Source organism: Physeter macrocephalus, chromosome 19 (genome assembly GCF_002837175.3).
Source record: "Physeter macrocephalus isolate SW-GA chromosome 19, ASM283717v5, whole genome shotgun sequence".
In the NCBI taxonomy this organism is placed as follows: Eukaryota; Metazoa; Chordata; class Mammalia; order Artiodactyla; family Physeteridae; genus Physeter; species Physeter macrocephalus.
The window spans coordinates 60,750,065-60,774,234 of NC_041232.1; the positions used below are offsets into that span (position 1 = coordinate 60,750,065).

Sequence of the window (24,170 nt, forward strand, 5' to 3'; positions counted from 1 at the left end):
CAATAACCGTCCATGGGCTTAGCTCGAGGGAGGGCCTCCCTGACAGACAAACAAGTGGAAATCCATCACAGAGGAAGTGTAAATGGACCCAGAGAGTGGAAGTGCCACTGTCCCCCAGTTTTCATCATTGATGTGGCACACGGTGAACTCGCTTTCTGCATCCTTGCTTCAATTGTCCAGGCTAATAAACGTGGTCAGCAAGTAATCCCTTGATTTTCTCCACGTGCCTTTGTAATGTTTACAGGACCGCCCCCCGCCCCGGGGTCCCCTCCATACACACTCATTAATTAAACATCTCCTGGGCACCAGTGTGTGCCAGGTGCTGGCTGTGTGTAGGTGGCAGATGACCAAGACCCTGCCTCTACCCTGGGGAAGTTGCTAAGACAAGGCTCCTTGGGACAAACATGGGGTGGAAAGTGACAAGTGTCATAGTCAAGACATGCAACACACGCCTGATGGTTCCAGGCGCCCTCCTCCCCTACTTGGTGGCAGCTCTCTTACTTTGCCTTCCCCAAGCATCCAGTAATTTCGAGAGTTTAAGGAAGGGAGAGAACCAGAGTAGAAAGGAGAGGACCGCTCCATGGAGAAGGCGGGGTGAGGCCTGGCAGGAGAGAGCTGCAGCTCTAGCGTTTGCTGGTTTAACAGGGTCACTGGCAAGTTGCTTTGGGCTGGGTGAGTTTGAAAGATGTAGTGACGTTGGCTGGAGAAAGGAAAGAGACACATTTCCTAGAGGCCCCTGTGTTAGGCCTTTGCTGATGAGGTGATGCCATGCGGCCATGATTAATAGGACAGGTATTTCTGGGTCAGTGGATTATTTCTCACTCTTGCAGTAAGAGAGGTTGCATGGAGTCATTTGCATTTTCCTGCCAAATCCCCTTTGCTACTGATCCATTCATTTCAACACACCTTTGTTAAGTACCGACTGTGTGCCAGAAATGAACTAGACCGTGGAAGTCTTGCCTCATGGAGTTGACATTCTATGTGTGTCTTCAACTCTGAGCAAGTACCTATCCCGGGGAGGGTCACTTGTATCTTCGCGAGGGATTCTGAAGGGGTGGAGCTCTACTGGTGGAATCTCAGGCATGGGTCAGATATTTAGGACTGTTCACCCAATGTGAACAAAAGTTGGAGGGTGTTCAAGGAAACCAGATTCAATCAGGTAGCTGGATGTGCCCTAATGATGACCTTGGGCTGGGCCATGTGTGTATGTGACCTTTGCCTCTCCTTGGTCCCTTTCTCCTGGACCCTTGGATGCCCTTTGGGAGGGGAGGGTCTAGGGCACCATGGTGTCCAGCACCCTGGAGTGGCATCCAGGATGCCAGGCTCCCTGGGCTAAAAGCCTCTTGTCAGCAGAGTAATTGGATCTGACTTGCAGCAGGCAGGAAGCAGAGGTATTCAAGTCAGTCATGCTATTTTTAAACGCCCTCTCTTCCCCAAGTGCAGATCTCAAGCTCAGCAGGAGAGAACGGCTCATCTCATCTCAGAGCCTTGGGAATCAAAGCACAGTCCCTGCCCCCAAGCTTGAGTCTCCCCACCCCCATTCTTCAAAATCAGATCTCACGCTGGGCAACTGTCCATGAACCCTGCTACGACCGTGTGTCCTGGTTGGGGAAAGTGTGGACTCCAGGGGCCTCAGGGTTGTGGAGACACATCCTGGTTTGGGCTGACTGTTCAGCGGGCAGGAGACAAGCCAGCAACCCTGGTCTCTTGGTTGTCTGGCAGCCTCAGAGACTCACCACTAAGCTTGCTGGCAAACATGTCCCTGCCTGTCTGCCACTGTCTTTGACTCTCAGAGCAGCTCATAGCTGCCTGTCAGGCTCTGAAGACAGCGGGAGTCAGAGCAGAGAGCAGGCACCCTCCTGCCAAACCTCCCTCTGGGAGCTGAGCCCTGTCCTGCACGCAGCTCACGGTGTGGAGAGGGCTCCCGGGCGGCCGGCGCTCAGTCATGCTGCCCGGAGGCTGCCTCATTTGTCTGCTGCTTCTTGCTCGAGGCGCTCCTCTCCCCAGCTCCCCCAGCTGCGGGGGCTCTGAGACACATGTTGGCTGTGAAATGTTCCCCCTCCAGGGCATGCAGGGCAGACAGGAATGGCAATTGCCGAAGGGCCTGACCACCCCGCACTCTCGGAGGAGGACAGGCCACCTCTGCAGGAGCTGCCATGGAAGTGGAGACACTGCCAGCAACCGACATGGAGTGCACGCCTTCCATGCTCCAGATGTCACACCTGTGGGCTAGGTGTCACTGTGCCCTGTTACAGATGAGGCCACAGAAGCCCAAAGTGTAGCCCCTGGCCAAGGTCACTGGCAGGTCCTCCCTGTCCCTGACAAGTATTCTCAACTCCCCCACTCCCCACAGAATTCCTGAGGCCTTGGGCTGCTTCAAATGAGGGATGCCTCACGTTCAATACCTCCTTCTCTTTCAGAAGCTGGAGGTGTTCCTGGCCTTCCCACCTTAGCCAGGGGGAGCTAGGCTCCTTGGCACTCTGCTAAAGCTTGCTGCTTCAGGTGACAGGTCTTGAACTCAGTTCTCAAAATTGTTTGGTTAAAACATTGCAAGCTGGGAAACCTGCCAAGGCCTCTTCCCTCCCGAGTGGAATTAGAATAAGGCAGCTGCCTGACCCTGTCCAACGGCCCTGATTCCCAAGTTCACACCCCAAGCACCTTTTGTAAAGCAACGTCACCGGAACCCAGCCTTAGCTTGAAGTAGATATGTGGTGACATCTGAGGGGCCCTGGAAAGACCCTTTCCACCGCAGAGTACGCCTGCTGTGGGTGTCAGACAGGCCTGAACTTACGGCCGTAGGGCCTCCCCACGCTTTCTCAGCAGATCGGAGTTATAGTTTCAGATTGGGGGTGGTGGACGCTCTGTGGAACAGAGAAGCTCTACAGAACTGAGCCCAAATCCACCTTGAGTTAGCCCTGCAACCTGGGACGTGTGACAGCAAGGGTGTTTACTTTCTTTGCACTTCAGCCTGCTTGTCTTTTAAGTGCGGAGAGACCAAGAGCTGATGTTTGGGGAGAGGAGTGGGAGACAGTTGTGGGAGATCCTGGGAACCTGGGATGAAGGAGGGAGGATGAGAAAGGGGGGGCAGAACAGCCCTGAAGGTTGACCACCTTTCCTATTTTGCTATATGGACGTGTTTTATTATTTTATTTTTAAAACGACTCTGTATTTTAACAACCACAAAATATATACACGTGCTACAGAGGTCATATGGCACAAAATGATGTATACAAACAGATAAAACCCCATTCCTCTCCCTCTTCTGCCCCCAGCCACCCAAGTTTTCTCCTCGTGGGGAACCACCGTTGCCAGGACTCATGGATCCTTCCAGAAATCATCTGAGTATTTGCTTTTGCTGCACATGTGCTGAAATCTAAACCACACAATGTAATTCAAACTGTTACAGCATCCTCAGGTTCTTCCCATCTATGTGCTTCTTGTAACATCTTTGATACTAGGCCTCATTATGTGTAAGTCACTTTACAATTTTCAAGCTGTTTTACCCCAGCGTATCTCAAATGAATTCAGGACAATCCTGGAGGTAGAGATGGCAATATCCTTATGCCCATTTTGCAGGTTGGGAAGTGGAGATTCAGAGAGGCTAGGCTACTTGCCTAAGGCCACACAGCGAGTGAGTGATTAAGACCCATTTAAATGCAACTTGCCTTTCCCTTGAGGGAAAATACTTCACTCCCCCATATTGTGTTGGGTATAGAGCAGGTATTTAACAAAAAATAATTGACCTGGTAAACCTGGACTGTGTGTAGGCACAGCCAACAGGCAGGCCTGAGTAATCCCAGCAGGCCACGGGGCAGGTTGTGGATACATGTGTACACTCACATACACTCAACACCCACACGCCTCCCCCCAGACTCGGGAAGGGCACACAGCATGTGGAGTCCCTTGCCCTGGTAGAGGGGGAGAGGTGCATTGGTAGCTGGGGAGGGTCTCTTGAGAGGCCATGTTAGGTTTGGTGGGGGCCAGCTTGCCTCCAATAAACATCTTCATTTCATCCACCACAGCCTTACAAATGGGGACTTAGGATGGGATCAGGGCTTGACTGGAGCTACAAGTCCCATGAGGCCTCTAAAGAACCTGGCGACTGGCCTTTATTCTCAGCTCTTGGATATCCCGCTAGCTTCAGAGGACAGCTTCAGAGGACTGGAGCCCCAGAGATGCAGGCTGGTGCAGTTTCAGGGCCTGGGAGAGTCCCCGTGTCTCTTCAAAGTGCCCCCACCCCAGGCCTGGATGACCTCGGCCAGAGATTGACATCGGTTCAATGCCCATGGGAGACCTAACCTAAAATTACCAGCAATTTGCCTAAGGAGCCCCCCTCCCCGCCTCCTCAGTGTATTTGGCCCTTTATTGAGAACATACTTTGATGGTGCTGACAGTGAAAGAAAGACAGGCTTGGAATCAGAAAACCAGGCTCCAAACTCCCAGCGCTGGGCCAAATGATGTGGGGTGAGTCTGCCTAACCCTCTGAGCCTCAGTTCCTTCATCTCTAAAATGGGGATAGTGTCATAATTCACTGAGCTGGATGTTTGTGGGGCTGGCTGCATTGGGGAAATGCTTTGTAAGAGGTGACATGATGCACCGACATTACACAGAGCATCACAGAGGCACCCGTGTGGGGTTCCTGAGGGACCTGGAGCACCCGGGGTGGAGGAAAGACAAGCAGGGAAGCAGAAAACAGTGCCCGAAGCCCTGGAAAAGGACACCAGCCCTGGGTGGAAAGTCAGGATGCCCAGTGCTGCACCAGCTGGCTACTCAGGGCTGGGGACTGTCCTCAGCCCTTTTGACTTTGCTGTTGGCATTTCCCCTGCTAATTAACATGTCATGGGGGTGGAGAGAAAGAAGAACTCAAAACAATTGATTTGTTATTTGCTAGCACATCTGGGAAAAGGCCGGGTGTGGGAGGTCAAAACAGGCTAGAAATCAATGCTTCACCTTCTCAAGGAAACGCACGGATGTGTGGGTTTCAATTCTCTGTTGCTATCGCTGATGAAAGCTCTAGGAAATCGAGGTTCAACTGCAAACTCTGGGCAGAGTAGAAGGCGGGTGGCGGGGAGGAGGAGAGGCATTTAAAGCTCTTCTGGCTTTGTCAGGAGAAGGGTAAATCGGGGACCTGGCTGGTGCTTAGGGAGCCGATTAGTAAGTCATCTATCGAATGAATCCATCCATCCATCCATTGATCGATCCATCCATTCACCAAGTGTGCACTGAGCACCCAGATTCCATCTAGCCCTTTCCTGAGGGCGCTCTGAGTGTTGCAGGGAGAGAAGGCAAGGCTTTTGCTCTGTAAGCATCCAGACTCACATTCAAAACAATCACAGCATAATAAAACAATTGAGTCTCCACCTCAATAAATGGCAACAGCATCTGTATCAAGTTTGCATTTTTTCTGCATGATAACCATTCCAAAGCTTGGCTTTAAGACAACAACCATCTATTCAGCTCACAATTTAGTGGGTTGATAATTTGGGTTGGGCTCAGCTGGGAGTGCTTTTGGTCTTATAGGGTTCACTTATATTTTTACGATCAGCTGGGACAGACTGCTCTGAGATGGCCTCAGCTGGGAACTTATCTCTGCTTCACATGGTCGCTCATCCTCCAGTGGGTTAGCCTGGGCTTGGTCATACGGGAGTCTGAAGGAGAGTGGAAACGGCAAGGTCTTTTGAGGCCCAGGTTCAGAACTTGCATGATGCCACTTCCACTACATCGGTCAAAATCAGTCCAGTCATATGGTGAAGCCCAGATTCAAGAGGTGGGGAAATAGATTCCGCCTGTTGGCGGGAGGGGCTACAAAGTCACCTTGCGAGGGGTGTGCATACCAGGAGGGAAGGATTGGGGCCGCTTTTGCAAACTGTTAACACACCATCCTTCTAGTTGCTCAGGACAAAAGATCTGGAGTCCTTGTCCTCTGTCTCTCATGTTCCATGTCCAGTCCATCCAAATCTGGTCACCTCTACCCTTGACATATGTTTTGGATTTGACTGCCTCTTTATCTCTCTGCCCCATTCCAACCCTTGTCCAAGGAACAATCATTTCTTTCTTGGTCTCTGCTTCTGCCCTTTTGTCCCTGTAGCCTGTTCTCAATACGGTGGCCAGAGGGAGTCAATTTTTTTCACTTCGCTGCTCAGACACCCTCCTTTGGCTTCTAATCTCACTCAGAGTAAAAGCCAACATCCTATAATGGCCAGTGAGGTCCTGCATGATCTCAATATTTACTGAGCTCCCAATATTTATCTCACCTAAACTCCTACCACTCTCCCCTATCTCACTCTGCTTCAACCACACTGGCCTCCTGATGTTCCTCAAAATGCCAGGCACACTCTCACCACAGGGCCTTTGCACTTGCAGTTCTGTCTGCCTGGAAAACTCTTCTCCTGATATCTTCATGCTCCTTCAGCTCTTTATGGAAAAGTCACCTTCTCAGTGAAGGCTCATCTGGCCATCCTATCTAAAAATTAACCCCCTGCCTTCTCATCCTCCTTCCCTGTTGGTTTCCTCCTTAGCTCTTATCATCATCAATAAATGACATATTTTCTTATATAACTACTTACTGTCTAGACCAACACTGTCCAATGGAAATACAATGTAAGAAATATAAAACTTAAAATTTTCTAACAGTTACATTTTTAAAAGTATGGAATTTATTTTAATCATATACATTATTTAATTCAATATATCCCAAACTTATCATTTCAACATATAAGTAATTTGCAAAGTTTTTAGTATTTTTTACATTTTTTTGTTGGTACTAAACCTTTGAAGTCTGGTGCTTATTTTACACTGACAGCCTTTGTCAATTTGGACTAGCCACATTTCACACGGTGACCACACAGGGCAGTGCAGGACTAGATCACAGTCCCATGAGGGCACACGTTTTTGACTGTTATTCATGGCTAATCCCAGCATTAGAACAGTGCCTGGAAAGTAATAGGCATGCAGTAAATATTTGGTGAGTGGATAAGTCAAGTTTAAAGTCAAATGCAATTGGCCAATCAAATGCATGTGGCCAGACAGCATTAGACCCAGAGGAGACCTGTTGTCTGGCTGGCTTCATCCTTAGGGCCGCAGGGGCAGAGCTGTGAAGGAGATAAAGTCAGTCTTTCTCTCCCAGCCTTGCCACCTTACTCAGCCATCTCCATGATTTTTCCATTCTTTCTGGACAGAGAGAAAGCCTTGCAAGTTCATCCACACCCAACATTAAGGACTTAATGTGCTACCCTCTTGGGGACATTTGTATCTTAAAAGCAGGAGTGAGAGAGAGTAATGCTTAATCCAAAGCAATGACTCCCTCCTGGAGAATTTTTGCCTCCAGTGGGAATGTTATCACTGGCCCATGACTATCTCTCGTGTCCTAAGTTCACCCCAGGAGCGGGAGGCCAGCCAGGGTGCTTCCGTTGATAGGGAGGTCTTGGGTGGTGGTTGGTTGCTGGGTGCCCTGGCCACTGTCCTCTGCCTGCCATTTCATTGCAGACTGTTCTTGGGGCTTGATGGGGAGAGGGGGGACTTGGAAGAAGTAGATCTTCCCTGAGCCTGTTCTCTGCAGCCAGCCCGGTGGAGGGTGAGAAGCGCTTGTCTTCTGTAAGGCTGGCATCTTATAGTCACCCTGTCAGGTGGCCAGGTGAGCCACTATGCACTCATTTTGCATATCAGAAAGCTCAGTGAAGAGCTAGGAAGTGAAGTGCCTCAGCTGCTCTCCTGAGGCACAGTCTTGGCCTGTGGGGACTCTTGGTTCAACTGGGGGGACCTGGCCAAAGGGACATTGGCCTGGGGTGATACCTACGCAGGACACCAGGCAATGAGCCGAGTGGACATGGGCACAGCCAGACATGGCCTGCCTGGGGTGGGGGGCGGTCATGCTGGTGGAAGCAGAGGCCATCACAGGCCAAGCCAGGGCCAGCAGAGTCCCCTGAGGTGACCCGAGAGGGGCCTTTGCTGTTTTGGGCATCTGGGGCCTGCTAGTTCTGAGATGGTGACAGCACAGTCTTTTCCAGCCATCGTCTCCCTCCCGCGCTTCTCTCTCTTCCCTCTCTCCCTTCAGATGTCCCCCTTCCTGTTCTCTCCTACAGCCACTCTCCTGCCTTCCTTTCTCCTCTCTCATATATTTCAACCAACATCCTCCCTCACATCCTCCCCCTCTCTCTCTCTGTCACACACACACACACACACCGCATCCCAGGGTGCCAGACCGAGGTGTCCATGGGCAGTAACAGTTGGGAATCTAATTTAATTGCCTCTGGCTCCCTCTGAAGGCAGGTACACCCCACCCGCTGGCGGAATTTAATTTCAGGGCATGGGGAGGCCGGGAGCTCCCCACACCCTGTGCCTAGACTCACTGGCTGCCATCTGAAATCCCACCATTAGGACTTCATGATGTGACCTTGCTAAAACATAACTGCTCCTGGGGAAAGCCGTCGTGGCACGTCTGTCATTGCCCATCACAGTGAGCGGGCCCTGAGAGCCAGGCCGGCAGCAGGGCGGAGGAGGCATAGGAGAACACGGAGTCAGAAGGAACAGAACTCTCCCTGGGGAAACGGGAGGCCGAGGAATGATGTTACCCTCAGTCTTGCCCACAATATTCCTAGGGCTGGGCCTTTGTGTGGGTGTAACCTGTGTGCTGCAAATCTCAATAGAGTCCTAGTCGAAGTGGCTTTCTGAACTTGGTCTGATTATTCTGGATACCAGGCAAAGCTAATGTGAGATGGGCCCAGGGAGCCGCCCTGACACTTCTTGAAAGTTGTTGAGGCTTGGGTTTTTTTTTTTTTTTTAATTTACTTGAGTCGTTATCAAGAGTATTAGAAGATTATCTAAACTCATGACCTAGGACGAACTACATATGGTTTACAAGAAAGCTAACCAGTGCCGTCAACAGTGCAGACCCCTCCTTCCTTGGCCAGGACTGGCAGGAGGCTTTCTGTTCTGGGTTTGAAAGCACTTCTTCTGGGTTCGTTGGTTGTAATCCACACTGACCACCCGGTGTGCTGGGCCACCCCAGTCCACGTTGGATTTGCAATTAGATCCCTAGACTCGTTGAAAGAATTCCCAGTCTTTCTGTCTGCAGCGTCTCCCACATCAGCCTTTCTACGTTACACTTTACCTCCTTGAGTCACGTCTGTTCCTCTGCTACCATGAAACCCCCCAGTGCTGAAATGCTGGGAGGCAGCTGTTCTGCACACTCCCAAGGCTTTTAGCAAGATGCTACTTCCTACATGTTCAACAGTTCATTTCCCTCCTTCCCTCCCTCCCTCCCCCCTTCCTTCCTTCCCTCCTTCCTTCCTTCCTTCCTCCAGTGCTGAAATGCTGGGAGGCAGCTGTTCTGCACACTCCCAAGGCTTTTAGCAAGATGCTACTTCCTACATGTTCAACAGTTCATTTCCCTCCTTCCCTCCCTCCCCCCTTCCTTCCTTCCCTCCTTCCTTCCTTCCTTCCTTCCTTCCTTCCTTCCTTCCTTCCATGAGTTCTTACTACGTATTAAGATCTGTGCCAAGCACTAGGAATACAGGTGCATGAGATAGAGCCAGGTCCTGCCCTCATGGGGTGAGGTCTTCTGATCATAGATACCCTCTTCAAAATTCCCTTTTATGACTATAGTGGGAATGTTTTCATAGAGCTCCTTGGCATTAGGTAGAAAAAAGGATCTTCTGGGATGCACGATGCCCAGAAGACTGTCCCATTACCTACAGGCGCTTTCCTCTTCTGCAATTGCATCCTGTCTCTAGCTGACCTCCTGCTCCTGGGCTCCCTTCCCTTATCCCTGGTTTGCAACCACAAGTGGAGAACTGGTCCTTTGCTGCTTGCTGGAAGTTTGCTGTTTACTTGTCTCATGCCCATGAGCAAGTAGGCTGCCTTAGGATGGAAAGTTCCCTCTCAACAGTGCTTTGAGAGCCAGGAATTCAGTTCCACGGAAGAAGCTGAGCTTTTCATTAGAGATCAAAGGTTGGCCCTGGGGAAGCATTCACAAAGTGGCTGTAAAGAATCCGTCTGGTCATATCACTTTCTTTCTAGGCCGTTTGTTCCTGTTGGTCAGGGAACCAAACTATGCAGAGGGAGGAAAGCAGACCTCTGGCAGCCAAGAAACTGAGCCAGGGAATAGGCTTCTTTGGGGTGATCAACTGGAGCAAAAGAGGTTAATTTGATTTACCTGGAGTAAGGAAGGAAGCCAGAAAGAACAGTCTAGGAAGCTGGGTTCTGGGCAGATGACCCACTTTCCATATTCTTCATCTCTGATTTCTCTGGGTCGCACTCAAGTAGTTAGCTCACGAGGTACACACCAGCCCTGGTCCTGCCATTCAGACATCCCACAATTTGCCCCCTCCTCCATCTCTCCTGTATCACCTCTCCAACCATCCTGCAGCTGAGTGGTTCACAAAGGATGCATTACCTAGCAACATGAAACTGGAACGTGTCCCAAGCTGGAGAAGTTGGTGGGGGCCACTGGGAGGCTCAGAATATGCAGGAAACAAAGTTCTGAGCTGTATCAGTGCAGACGGAAGGGGAGGCTCCTGGGGCCATGCTGGGTAGAAGAGGGAGTCTGTCTTTGGACGCCTGCCTGTGGGTTGCTTCTCCTCCTTGCATCTGCAGGCTTGGGCCCTGAGCACTCAGGTGTGCTCTCTGCTTGCTGCCATGTTCCTTCCTCCTTTCCCCATCACCCAGAGCAGCCTTTCTGTGCTTTCAAAGACCAGTTTGGCCTAACTATGCTCAGGCAGGGGGTAGATGTTGCAGTGAATTTGCATCATCTCGTGGTGGGCACAGAAGGGACCCTGGAGGTGCTCCAGGCCATCTCCCCGTCCAGTGTTCACACTTCTCTGCTGGCAGCTAGCCAGCCTCTGCACGGACACGACCAGTGATGAGGAACTTTGGAGGACAAAGTGAATTCTAAGAAATGTCTTCCTCATGTTGACCCAGACCTACCAGAAAGAGCTAATTCCTTTGCCTGCAGCCATTACCTGACCCCAAGTCTCCTCTTGGCTGTTCACACCCAGATTCTTCCTCCTCTTAGACAGCTCAAGTCCCCTCCCAACCCTGGTCTCCTCATCAGACTCCAGTTTATCCCTGTCCAAGGTGCCCAGAATTTGTGCCAAGACCCCAGAATTTTCCTCCATCCCTCTTTATCAGTTAAACCCTATGAATCGTAGGACCTAAAGCTTTTCACAGGATTTCCAGGGACCCTGCAGGAGTTGCCTGTGACAGGAGCACCCAATGGGCTGGAAAGACCTTGGTCTACTCCATTAAAATTGGGGCTTGTCCTTGGCATTTTCTTAGGCCAGGGAAGAGGCCTGGGGCTGCTGGTCAACGTGGACTGGGCTGAACCTATGCGATGTCAGCCACCATTGCCATTTCCCAGCATCTCTCACGGCAGAGATTCAGACTGCTTCCCCATGGGCACCAGCAGCTGGTCCCTCGTTATCCCATGGTTACTAGGAAGGGAAGGCTTCCTCCTGGGGGAGCTTGGGATGGGGATGGGCATGGATGGGGGAGGGGGGACCACCAGGGCCTGGGCGGGCGGGTTCCTCTCTGGGCTAGCATGTGTGCATGGGTGTGGGCATGTGAGGAGCTGGGTGCTGGGTAGGGGGACTCTGAAATGCAGCAGCACAGGGTGGAGCACACTGCACTGGAACTCAGGAGGCCTGGACTCCAGTCCCAACTCGGCCAAAACCACCTGAGAGCCCTCGGACAAGCCACCCCCCCCCCATTTTCCAGCCTCCTCGGGGTTCTCATCCTGTAGATCAAAGGCTGTATGATCTCTCAGCCTCATTTAGCTTGAATATTCGATGATTCCATGAAGAACTGTATTTCCTTGCTAGCTAATAATCTAATACTTAACTTTTCTAAGATAACGAAGGTCTTTTTTCTCTTTTTTCCTTCCTTCATCCTTTCTTCCCTCTCTTCTTCGCTCCTCCCTGCCTCTTTCTCTTTCCTCCTCTCTTCCGTTCTCTCACTTTCTTGCATTCTCTCTCCCTCCCTTCTTGGAAGTTTCCTTAATCTTTCTAAGAACAAAGGACATTTACTGCATGGTATTTGTCCTGAAATCACTCACTTTACAGCTGATTATTGGAGATAAAATTTGTCCAGAAATAAAATGCCAAGTATAATAGGCAAATGCCACAAATCTGATGGAGAGAAGAGTTTCATCCGCTGGGAGATTCCATCCCAGAGTTAACATCTGCCCTGGGTGGTCAAGGTTGGACAGAATGCCACAGCCCTGGGAGGTAGGGTATGGGGCCAGGGGGCAGGTAAGACCCCTGGGGGTCCAGGAGAGGTGAGAGGAAAGGTCACAGAGGGCAGTGAGAGAGAGAGAGGCCAGAGGGGCGTTCGCAAGGGATGGAACACTCAGAACCGGCTTTAGGATGATGTGGCAGCCACTGGAAGATGGATTTAGAAGTTCAGCACTGGTCTACTCTGCCTCTCCCTGCTTTGAGCTCAGTTCCGGTGCTGGACATGGGACAGAACACACAGGCTTGTCCCAGCAGGAGGTGGGGCAGGAGACCTGGGTCTGGCCTGGCCTGCTGGGGGACTCCGGGGGCAGTCATAACACTCAGTGCGCAAGGTCCTCCTGGGCTTCTTACTTGGCTTCCCCGCCAGCAAGAGGAGAGGCCAGGCCAGAGGATGCCTGTGGCCCCTTCAGCGGAGAGATGTTAGCAGGTGTGTAGTATCAGGTGCATCATTGTGGGTCACGGTCTCGGAAACTGAGGCCCAGAGAAGTCCAGTGTCCCACCTGGTCTGACAGCGAGGGGAGGCACCCAGGCCTCTAAGACGGAGCCCTTACACCGGGTGACTCTGCCTGGCTCTGAAAGCCTCTTTGGTAGCAGAGGCCTTCCTCCCTGGCCTCCTGTGGGCAGAAATCTGCTTTCAAAAAACTGGTTTTCTTTGCTGCTTGAGAGCTGGCTTTTCAGAGAGGAGTAGACTCTGACTCCAGCCCAGCTTCAAGGAAGTGCTCAGCAGAGACAAGTATCAGCCTCCTGTCCCTGCTGGCTGGCTGCCCTCCATCCCGGGGCCTTTGGGAGGGACTCTCTTTGGCCCTCCCCTCCCTTGTGACTCTGCTGTGGGCCCCGCCCTCCTGTTCTGCCCCCACCTCTAAGGGAGAGTGATGCGGGTCAATGACCTGAGAACAGCGGGAATCTGAAGGCTGAGAACTGGCCTGGGGAGGATGGGACCTGCCCGCTTCCCTGGAGAGGCGGGAAGGTTTGGTTCATTCCCATCCTACTCTCCCAGGGTCCTGCATCCCTGGGAGGAGTGGGGGACGTTCGGCCCGGTTGGCCCGTGGGTCTGCAACCTTGTCCCTGAGGCCCCCGCTGGCAGGAGGCAGTTACCCCGGGGCACTGGGGTGGGAGGCGGGCCCCCCCTGGTCCTTGCCCCCAGCAGTGCCTGCTCTTCCCCTTCCCTCTTCACCTGAGGGTTTGAAGGCAGTGCCTCTCAGCCCTGGAGTCTGAAGGATGAAAGCCGCGTTACCTTGAGGTGACCAAGTTGGTGTAGATTAGAATACAGCTAGAATATTCCTCCAGCTCAGGATGCTGCCTGCTCTGGAGAACCCTTGTCTCCATCCCCATTGTCCCCAGGAAACCTGGACCGGCCCAGCGTGTCCTCTGGGTGTCCAGGCTCTGTTTCTGCCCTGCTCTCCTCCTCAGCAGGGCCCCTCACTTTATCAAGCCTTCTAGTTCCCTGGCTCTGCCCCTCCCTCCCATTGACAATTGGCTTTCAGGAAAGACCTCAGTTCAAATCTCTGCTCCGTCATTTACCAGATGAGTGTCAATGAACCTTCCAGAGACTCGAGACCTCTGTCACTGTCATCTCCACCCACCTTGCCCACAGCCTTTGGCCCCCACGTCCTCCGCTTCTCTTTTACCTTCCCTTCCTCATGGGGCTGTGTGGTTTCTGCTGTTCCGCCCCCTCTCCAGCTGCCAACCTCTTTGGCTCCCTGCCCGTGAAGCACGAATCAGCCACCCGCTCTTGTGGAGCGCCTGCGTGTGCCAGGTGGCCATCAGGAAAGCCCCCGCACAGTGGCCTCCCCCTGCCCCAGCCCTGCCTTGCCTTGCTCAGGCCCCAGGGGAGCACCCCTGCTTGAAGGTGCTGCCAGCTAGCTCTCAGGGGGGTCCTATAGCATCAGTTTCCAGAATTCTAAGGTGCACATGTTTTTCTACACATTTCTGAAACTAATTTGTGTCTTACACGTGCTGTGTTTCTTTAATGTGGTTTTTTTTTTTTTGGCCGTACAAGGGCCTCTCAGTGTTGTGGCCTCTCCCGTTGCGGAGCACAGGCTCCGGACGCGCAGGCTCAGTGGCCATGGCTCACGGGCCCAGCCGCTCCACGGCATGTGGGATCCTCCCAGACCGGGGCGCGAACCCGGTTCCCCTGCATCGGCAGGCGGACTCTCAACCATTGCGCCACCGGGGAAGCCCCTAATGTGGTGTTTTTTTTTTTTAAATGTAACCCCACTTTCTCCTCACTCCCTAAAAATGTTATTTAGTTCATGAAGAATCCTCCAATTGATGGCATTTCAGTCCTGGGGAAATAAGATAAATGGATAATATATTCAAGGACACCTGGAGATTATTTTTTTTAACCCAAAGGAGTAACTCTAATGGGAAAAATTGTAGGTTGTTTGTTGATGGGGGCATTTTGGGTTGTGTTACTCAGCTGTCACTGGTCACTGGCTTGTCATGGGCCCGACTAGTCTACCCTAAGAACTTCACTCCTCTGGTCTTAAAGACCAAATACAGCAGCTGCTACTTTCACAGACCCTACAGCACACAGGGTTGGGGTGAGTCAGGGGCCCCAGAATGGATGTCTCTGGCCTTTAATGTCCTTCTGAGCAGAGCTGATGAGACTGAGAACCCTCTGGGGATGGAGATGACAGGGGAGAGGGGCACAGAGTCCCAGAACAGAAGTCAAAGGACTTCTGCAGGTAGAAATTGCCTGAAATATTATGAGACATATAGATACTTTTGTTCACTTTTCTCTTGCTGCCCATCCAGGAGACAGAGCAGCTGCTCTCACTGCCCAGTGCATCAGTTGGAGGGCACAGGTTACAGGAGAGTGGAAACCTCTCCAGGGTGGTGGTCGGTCCTCTCCCTAATGGGCCTCCATAGAAACCGGAAGGGCCCCCCTCACAGGGTGGGCGCCCTCCTGGCAGGAGGGGCTTGTGGGAGGGAGGCAGTTGCTGTTCCTGGTGGTGGGAGAGGCTTCACCAGCCCCCGAGGGGGAGGACGCTGGCTTGCTCTGCTTGCCCAGCCCCTGTGCACTGCAGCTTTAAAACCTGGAGCTCACCCGGGCCTACTTGCCACTCTCTTTCCCTCTCGATTTCAAATCAGTTTGCCTTCAACCAGCCCCAGTGCATCAGTCCCCTTGAGCCACTGCTTCTCCCTCAGTCCCTCCAGCAGTCAGCCAACCAGGTATTTACTGAGTGCCAGCTCCAGGGAGGTGCGTGGGGATCCAGAAACAGCAAGACAGGAAGCTCAGCCAGCTGGGGGCGGTGAGTGTGAAGAAACAGCTCAAGGTAGCTACTGCCAGGTGCCAAATGAGTGGTAGTGACAGGGCCTTCTACAGGAGTGCAGAGGAGGAAGGCGTCCCTGGGGGCTGGCAGGCAGGGGAGGCATTTTTTGAGTTGCTGAGAGATGACCTTTAAAGACAGGGAAGGCAGCGACCAGCATGAGCAATGGCCCTGGGGTGGGAATGTGCGTGGAGTGTCTGGAGATTTGATGTCGGGGAGGGCTTGGGCGGTGGGGACCATGGGGATGGAGCTTGAGGATCAGGCTAAGGGGTGTGCGTCTCACCAGTAAGCAGTGGGGACTCCCCCTCTGAAGGCAGACCAGTTAGCAAACTTGGCTAAAATTCTTTGCTCTATGTATGGAGTTAGTCTTTTTCTTTTGGAGTTGCATTGTCCAACACGGAAGCCACTAACCACAAGTGGCTATACGAACTAAGGTGTGTTGTAAGTGCCAGATGTACACTGGATTTTGATGACTTAATATGAAAAAAAACCCAATGTAAAATATCTCAATAATTTTTTTATATTGAGTACATGTTGAAACAATATTTTGGATATACTGAGTTATATAATATATACTATTAAAATTAAATTCACCTGTCTCTTTTCACTTCTTTAAAGGTGGCTACTAGAAAATTTACAATTACATATGTGGCTCACATTGTAATTTAAAAGACAGTGCTGGATTGGAGTCTTTACAATATCCTTTTTTTTTAAACCCCATTCCCTTCTTCTGCAGTCATGCCTGTCTTTCACTTTGTTAGCTTTCGACAGCTCTCCATTCCCTTCTTGCCCTCCTTCCTTTGGTCATGTGGACCTTCTCCTCCTTTTTTAAGGTATGATAGATGGTGGTGACGGAGAAGGGGGAATCCAGAGCCTGTTTGCTCAGGTTACAGCCCCTGGACTCATGGAAGCCAGAATTCACCAGGCAGAGGAGGCCCTACTGATCTGCAATGCTTGCGGGAATTAAGGTTCTAGATCATTCTTTTCTGGCTCACTTGCAGTGAGCCAGAAATGCATTTTATTTCCACTTTGTTTTGCAAATATTTATTTTTAAAAGATTTAAAAAAAAAAATCTATCAATGGCCTGCCTGTCATTTACAAACTCAGATAGCTCCAATATAAGACACATTTAGTAAAACAGCAATTGTCTGCCTCTTGCCCTCCCCACCCTAGTCCCACCACTAGAAGCTCAACATTTCGAACTCTTCTTCCAGTATTTACTTCCTGAAATACACAAATTACTGAGTAAATTTCTAAATAAATTCTTTTACTGCTCTTTCTTGATTTTTCAATTTTGACATTGTCTATTTTCTTATTATGGAAGAAATGTCCTTTTCTGTTCTAAAATAGTTTATTAGTGCTTGTATTATTAATATATAAATATTGTTCACTGCTGAACCAAGTAGTATGTAATAATTACACTTTCTGAACAATTTTTTCTCTTCCTAGAGGTAATAATTGCCTGCTTTCTGTGACATTTTTACAAATTCTTACCAAATGCTCTACAAAATTGGAAAATTCCCTCAAATACTATTTTCATGTGGCCAAATCTGATGGTAATGTTACATTTTTGATCCACCCCCCAGCTACCCCTCAGAGCGCCCTCCCTCCTCCCCACCTTAAAATGATTGCTGGAGGCCCTGTACAGCCATGTGCTTGGGAAAGCCCCCTCTTCCAGGTGTCACCTCCTATTTCTCTGCTCCTTTCCTTTGGTTTGCATCAGTAGTTCTTTGAGAAAGGGTGTGAGAATATTAATTTTTTTTGAGACCCTCCATGGTTGAAAATGGCCTTATTCTACTCTCATGCCTGATTAATAGTTTGGCTGGGCACAGAATTCTAGATTGAAAATCTTCCCCTGACACCCCTTTGGCACCTTGAAAGCAGTTGCTCTACTGTTTTCAAGCTTCCAATGTTGCTCTTGAAAAATCTGGTGCTATCCTGCTTCCAGACTCTTCGAATGGGACCAGTTTGCTTTCTCTCTGGAAGGTGTCAGAATCATCTCTCTGCCCCACTGCTTGGACATTTCCCAGGGAGATGCCTTGGTGTGTGGTTCTTCTCCTCCCTCCCCCCATTTTGCTGGGCACTCAGAGGGCCTTTTCTATCTAGAACTGACCGTCAGTTCTGGGAAATACTTTAAATAATTTTTTTCCATAATTTTTTCCATTCTTTCTCTCTTACTAGAAAACTGTGGTATCTTCTGACTGCATCCTTCAACGTTGGCATCTTTTTCTTCAACTCCTTATTTTCTTGTTCTGCTTCCTGGGAAATCTCCCCAGCGTTATCTTCCAACCCTTCTGCTGAATTTCAGATTTCACCTCTCATATGTTTAATTTCCAAGAGCTCTCTTGTTTTTTCATCGCTCCTTTGAAAGGAGCTTGTTGTCTCATGGACCCGACATCATTTTTCTGAGGATATTAATTAAAGTGTTTTGAAGTTTATTTTTTTGGGATCCTTGCATTACTTCTGTTCCTCTGAGTTTATTTTCCTTTTTTTTTTTTTTTTTTTAAATTTAGTATATTCTTTCTCTCTTTTCACTTTGTAATCTTCCTCAGGAGACTGGTCATCCTCGGCTGTCTGTTCATATTGAAGAGTAGGTCACTAATAACTTCCAGAATCTGTGTGTGTGTGTATGGCTATGAACCTTTCAACTTATGGGCTTTATTATGGAGTCGCCAGTTGGGGACTCAAGCATTTCACGGGGTACTCCCAACCAGAAGGAACTGTAGAGCTATTTCTGGGGCCAGTTTCCAACCTGGGGCTGTGGGGTGTGCAGGGGAGGGACACCTGAGTGGCAGCACCCTCTGAACCAAGTGGCAGAAGGGAGCAGGGGTTTCCAAAGTTCCATGTATAAGACTTTCGCTTAACCCCCTCCGTTTGAGCACGGTGCTGCACCCCTGTCCTTCTCTACTGGAGCCTTTCTGGCTCAGTTTCCCTGCAAAATGCCAGGGCAAGGGAGCGGCAGTCACTGCCCTGCATGGGAGAGGGGAGATGCCCTGGGCAGAATTGCTCCTCATACAGACTGGCCACCAGCCTCCCTGTTCTCAGCGCCGCCATCTCTCCTGCCACCACAGGAGTCGTCCTGACCCTTCCAGCACGTGTGGCAAGATCTGTCCGCTTCTCGTTGACTGCGCCTTCATTAGGTGCTTGGTTTCCAATTCCTCAGCTCTGCTAATTGCTCCGTTTGCTTTCCACCTTCCAAAAATCTGTTGACATTTGTTGCCTGCTGATGTCACCTCTCCTGTTCTCTCTGTCCTTGTCTGTTTATTTTCTCTTTATGCCTTTGCTCTCATTTCAGTGGGGTTTGGGAAAGAGCAGATATATGTTGAACCTGCCACGTTTAGCAGGAAGCCTCTGTAAAGCTTCCTGAGGTGCCAAGTCCACTTCCTTCCTTACTAAAGGACTCCAGCGCTGAGAGCTGGATCTTTGCTTATGGAAAATTTGTAAGGCTTTGTCATCATCAAGGTCAATGTTATTTAGAAGGTAGTGGAGACTAGATTAAATGCAGCGTGAGCCCAGCTTATTGCTGGAAATCTTTGCTTTTAAATAAATTATAATATTATAACAAATTATTTCCTTATTACTTAAAAATTTTGTGGGATTAGTTTTTTTATTTTTCTTAAAATTGCATGGAAAACAACTTCTGGTTGTTTTCTCTTTGGAAATTTGGGCTCCCTGTCGGCTGGGTCCTGGCTAGCCAAGTCTTCAGTAAAGTTTAGAGCTTGACTAGGCTGGACTAAATTTTCTCTAGGCATCTATTTACAAAGGTAGTAGGGTCAATAAGGTCGCATGGGAGAAATTCAAGAAAGCCAAACTGCCTCCGGGGACCTTAAAATTCCTTTAACAAGTGTGTTAATTTAAAAGAGGATGCTTATCTATTTATTAAACAAAATACTCCCCTCCGCCAACACATACTGCACAGAGCCTTTACTAGGGAGCACCGATGATCATTTGTATGCAAAAGTGATGACACTGTTGTGTTCTAATGAAGGTCTTGAGTTTCACCAGCTGCAGGTGTTGGGGGGTAGGGGGAGACGGGGTCTGTGGGAGAGGGGAGCAGGGCTGGTCCTCATGGAGTCTTTGTCATTGCTTCTCCAGGTGCCCCCTTTCAAAGGTCTCAGCATCCTCACGCTACCTCCTGCCGCCACTTCCATCTGGGCCCCCCGCAGCCGCAGCAGCTCACTCCCGACTTCCCCCTGGCCCACCCGGTGCAGTCGCAGCCGGGCCTCAGCGCCCACATGGCCCCGGCCCACCAGCACAGCGGCGCCCTGCACCAGTCGCTGACACCGCTGCCCACCCTGCAGTTCCAGGACGTCACAGGTCCCTCCTTCCTACCTCAGGCCCTGCACCAGCAATACCTCCTGCAGCAGCAGCTCCTGGAAGCCCAGCACCGCAGGCTCCTCTCGCACCCCAGGTGTGTGTGCTGCCTGCGTGGGGGCGGGGCGGGGGCAAGGCCCAGCGCTGGACCCCTGGCTTCTACCCTGCCAGGCTTGGCCAGCAGTCAGTCACCAAATGAGTCTCTGTGTAGGAGGCAGGTTTTGCTCCACTTAGAGGCATTTGTTTCGGGCAGTGAACGCTGCCTTAACCTGATACGGGTTCCCTCTGTTGCTAATGTGTGTCCCTGTCATATCGCCCAGGTAACTGGTCAGGAGCTGGGTAAGTGGTGGGCTAGGTTGCTCACAGTGGACTTTTCAACGCTGTGGGAGACTAGACTAGGGGGCGCCTCAGGTCCCCTCAAACTTCATGGTCACCAGATTCTAACATTGGAGGTCCCTAAGGGATACCTCAGGACAGGGCTGGGTCAGCCCTGCCCTCAGAGAGCCCACCGTCCGGTTGGAGAGACCAGCTATGAAATAAGTGCAGAGGAAAATGAGACAATACTAATCAAATGGGGCTGAAGTAGCTGTGGGATCCTGGGCAAGTCACTTCACCTCTCTGAGCCTCAATTGTTAAGAGAAGGAGCTGTACAGGTTAAGTGGTTCTCAAACATTTTTGTCTCACGACCCTTTTTACACTCTTAAAAGTTACTGAGGATTACAGCAAGCTTCTGTTTATGTGGGTTATGACTATTGATACTTACCCTATTAGAAATTAAAACAGAAATTTAAAAATACTCATTAATTCATTTAAAAATAACAATAACAAAGTTATATGTTAACACCAATAATATGTTTTTCAAAAAATAGCTGTATTTTTTGCATCTAAATCAGTGAAAAGAGTGACTTTTTAAAAATACATATCTACAAATCTTTTTCATGCCTGGCTTAATTGAAGATGGGTGTGTTCTCAAGTCTTCTTCTGCACTCAAATGTGGCAGAAGCACATGTCATGTAGTTTCTAGAAAATTCCACTGTTCACTTGTGAGAGAATGAGAGTGAAAAAGCAAATAACATGATAGCATTATTATGAAAATCATTTTGACCTCGCAAACCCCATGAAGGGGTCTCAGGGACTGCCAGGTGTGCTTGGAGCACACTTTGAGCACCTCTGGACTTGATGATCTTTAAGGCCCCAAGCGTCCATATCTGTAGAGGTTGGGGTCCCTGGGACAGAAGGTGAGTGCTGTAGGAGGTCAGAGGAAGGAGAGGTCACCATGATCTGGAGTGTTCAGGGAGGCCTTCCTGGAGGAGGTGGCTTTGCCCTGGGCCATGAAAGCTGGGAAGAGTGTGGAGAGGGTGGGGGAGAGGAGAAGAGCATGGTGGGAGCAGAGGGGGTGCACAGAGGTGGAAGAGCCTACAGGAGGCCGGTCTGTGTGTCCTGAATACATCCCACCAAGGACAGAGGGGAGAAGTAGGAGAAGGAGCAGAGAAGCTAGAGAGAGCGGGTGAGACAGCTGACCTGCAGTAGTCACACCCAGGGAGAGGCTCAGTAGAGTGGGTGGCCCAGAGACAGCGGGAATTTCTGAGTTATTGGCTGCTGCCCAGGAAGCTTCCTTGGAGTTGGGGAAGAGGGCTGAAGGCCACTGCTCCATACGTAGGCTGTGGGCTGGGGCTGCTGAGCACTCCTGGGAGCTGGGCTGGCCCTGGGCAGCCCTGACCCCTGGATTCCTCCTTCCCTTCCGGTGCAGGCGGAGTCAGGAGCGAGTGTCTGTCCACCCTCACCGCCTCCACCCCAGCTTCGACTTCGGCCACCAACTACAGACCCCTCAGCCCAGGTATTTGGCTGAGGGCACTGACTGGTGAGTGGGGTCCCTGGGGGAGGGAGGGAGGAGGGTCTTGTCTGATCCACGGAGTTCCTGTTTCCTTCACTTCAATGATGCCGGAGCCCTAGTCTTCAAGCCCCAGCTTTTGCCCTGTCCACCCTCAGGGCCAGATGTCCCCCCAAGGTCCTGGTTCCAGCAATGAGCTCAGATGTGGCTAGGTGCCGTCATGTGCCCAGCCTTGGGCTCAGTGCTCATGGTACTGCAGGCGAGGCGGGGACAGGCATGCAAAGCATTTCCCAAGCTCAGGGAGTGCTGTGAACCAGTGGTCCCTGGGAGGGGGGCGGAAAGGAGAATCTCAGGAGCTAGCATGGTCAGGGAAGGCTTCCTGGAGGGGGTGGGCCTTGAGGAGTCCAGAGAGAAGTGTCAGGGCATGCCAGCCAGACAAAGCAGGCTCATGGAGATAGAGCCAGCTGGGTTGGAGGCAAGGACTGGGGAGATTGGCTGGGGAGAGGTTGAGGGCTTGGTTGTGGTATCTTTGTAGGCAGCGGGCCCCTGTGAAGTCTTCCCACAGTCTCCTGCACTCAGGGCAGAGGAATTTGTTGCCCTGGGATGCAGTATTGCTTTGTTTTGGATACTTGGTCCCACCCTACTTGCAGGTTCTAGCTCAGGGGAGGGCTGACCTAAACGAGGGCTGGATCTAAACACCGGAACACTTGAAAAAGATGTGTAGTTCACTGAAGTATTTAGAGATAAAGAGCATCATGCCTGCAACTTATTTTTAAGTAGTTTAGGCAAAAAAATCCACAGAGAACTCTGTGTGTGTGTTTGTATGTATGGATGTATACATGGAGAGAGAGAAGGAAATAGAAATGCAGTAAGGTAGTAAAATTTTAACACTTGGGGAATCTGAGTGAAGAGTATCCAGGAATTTTTTGCAACTTTGAGGTAAAAAAGTGTGTGTGTTTGTGTGTGTGTGTTTTAAAGAATGTAAAAACAAACAAAAAACCTCAACAGAAAGGGATGGGCTATTTAAAAAACAGACGTGCATTAGTGTCATTACTCAGCCATTTAGTCAAGCAAACTGGTGTGGGCAAGGGTTGCTTTGGAAGCAGCCTAGGACCGGACACCCAGGAATGGTTCAAAAGGGTAGTTCTGGTTGACTGGACGCTAAAGTGCTTCTAGGTGCAGGAAATGGTTGCTTTAACAGGTTCCGTGTCTCCAGCCTTTGGTAGTTCTCAGGTTTTCTCTGTTAGATTTAACTCTCTCTTAAAACATAGATTGCACCGCGGCCAGCTTCAGCCCAGCCTTTTTCTAATTAGCAGATTCAAATTAGGAAGATTTAATTGTTGTTTGGATGAAATTCTGTCCCTCAGCAGGCAAGTCAATCCAGTTTAATTCTCTTCAGCACACAGAGCACCTGGGGTCCTTGTGTACGGCTGAGGGATCTGAACAAGGTCCAGCGTGGCAGGTGGGAGGGGATGGGAGACGCGGTGAGGCGGGTGCTGCTAAGATGCCGGAGGAGCGGTGCGGGTTAGGCCGCCGGCTTGCTTTATTTGGCCAAATCTCCTGTGTTCCTCACTCATTTCTGTCGCTCTGCATTCCTGACCCCTGCTTGCCTGCAGAAACAGAGAGGCTGGGGCCCTGAGAGGCTGGCCTGTACCCCAGCAGGGGATGCTGGGAGGCCCCTGGGCTGAGTCCTGCCCGGGTCCACCTGGGGCCCTTTCTGCCTGTCCTGTCCCCACTTCCCAAGTAGGAGGCCCGTTCTCCTCCCTGTAATTAGCTCTGCTCCAGCAAGGGTCAGCCAAGTGGTGACAAGGGGCTTTTCATCCCACCCCTCTTTTCCAGGGAGGCCTCTTCTGCCAGGAGATGTGAGGTCTGGAAATTAGATGACAGGAAATACATTATAGGAGGGGCTGTGCTCGCCCTCTGCAAGGATCCCTGGGAGGGAGGAGGTGGGGAGTGTGTCTGCGCACCCCTCCTTTCCTTTAGAGAATCAGCAGAAACCACCGACTTCTGCCCTAGTCATTCCAGGAATTGGCATGCCCCAATAGCTCTCATCCAGCCCCAGGCCTGAGGCTGCCTGGCCCTCCCCTGCTTACTTTAGGAGATTCTAGCCCTACCCAAGCAGCTGCTCTCACTGAGCATCCTGGCCTGGGAGTGTGTGGGAGCAGCAGGCCTTGGGGGATAAATCCCCCCCATCCCCCCTTTCTGGCCTGGGCCCGATAACTTGACCCTGACCTTGAGCCCTGCTCCAGTGTCTCCGTCCTCATCGTGCTCCTCTGACTCAGTCCTGGGTTCACGGTTCTGACTCTGACCCCAGTGCAGACGGCAGCCCACGCGACCACGCAGCCCTAGCCCTGCCTGGGCACCTGGGAGAGGGGGGGCAGGGGTGAGGGCTTCCTACCGTCCTTCCCCTGCAAGCAGCTCGGCCTCAGCAAAGGAGCCCTGTTCGAGGATCCTGGGTTTGGGAAGGGATTTTTTTTGCGGTACGCGGGCCTCTCACTGTTGTGGCCTCTCCCGCTGCGGAGCACA

General features: G+C 51.0%; 1 protein-coding gene across 1 annotated transcript in view; it reads left to right on the forward strand.

The window, feature by feature from the left end:
- ARK2C (arkadia (RNF111) C-terminal like ring finger ubiquitin ligase 2C) overlaps positions 1-24,170 on the forward strand; it is a 109,584-nt gene that overhangs the window by 74,900 nt on the left and 10,514 nt on the right. The window contains exons 2-3 of the mRNA XM_024132337.2: positions 19,595-19,910; positions 21,564-21,674. Coding sequence (XP_023988105.1) covers positions 19,595-19,910; positions 21,564-21,674 — 427 coding nt within the window. The remainder of the gene's footprint in view (positions 1-19,594; positions 19,911-21,563; positions 21,675-24,170) is intronic.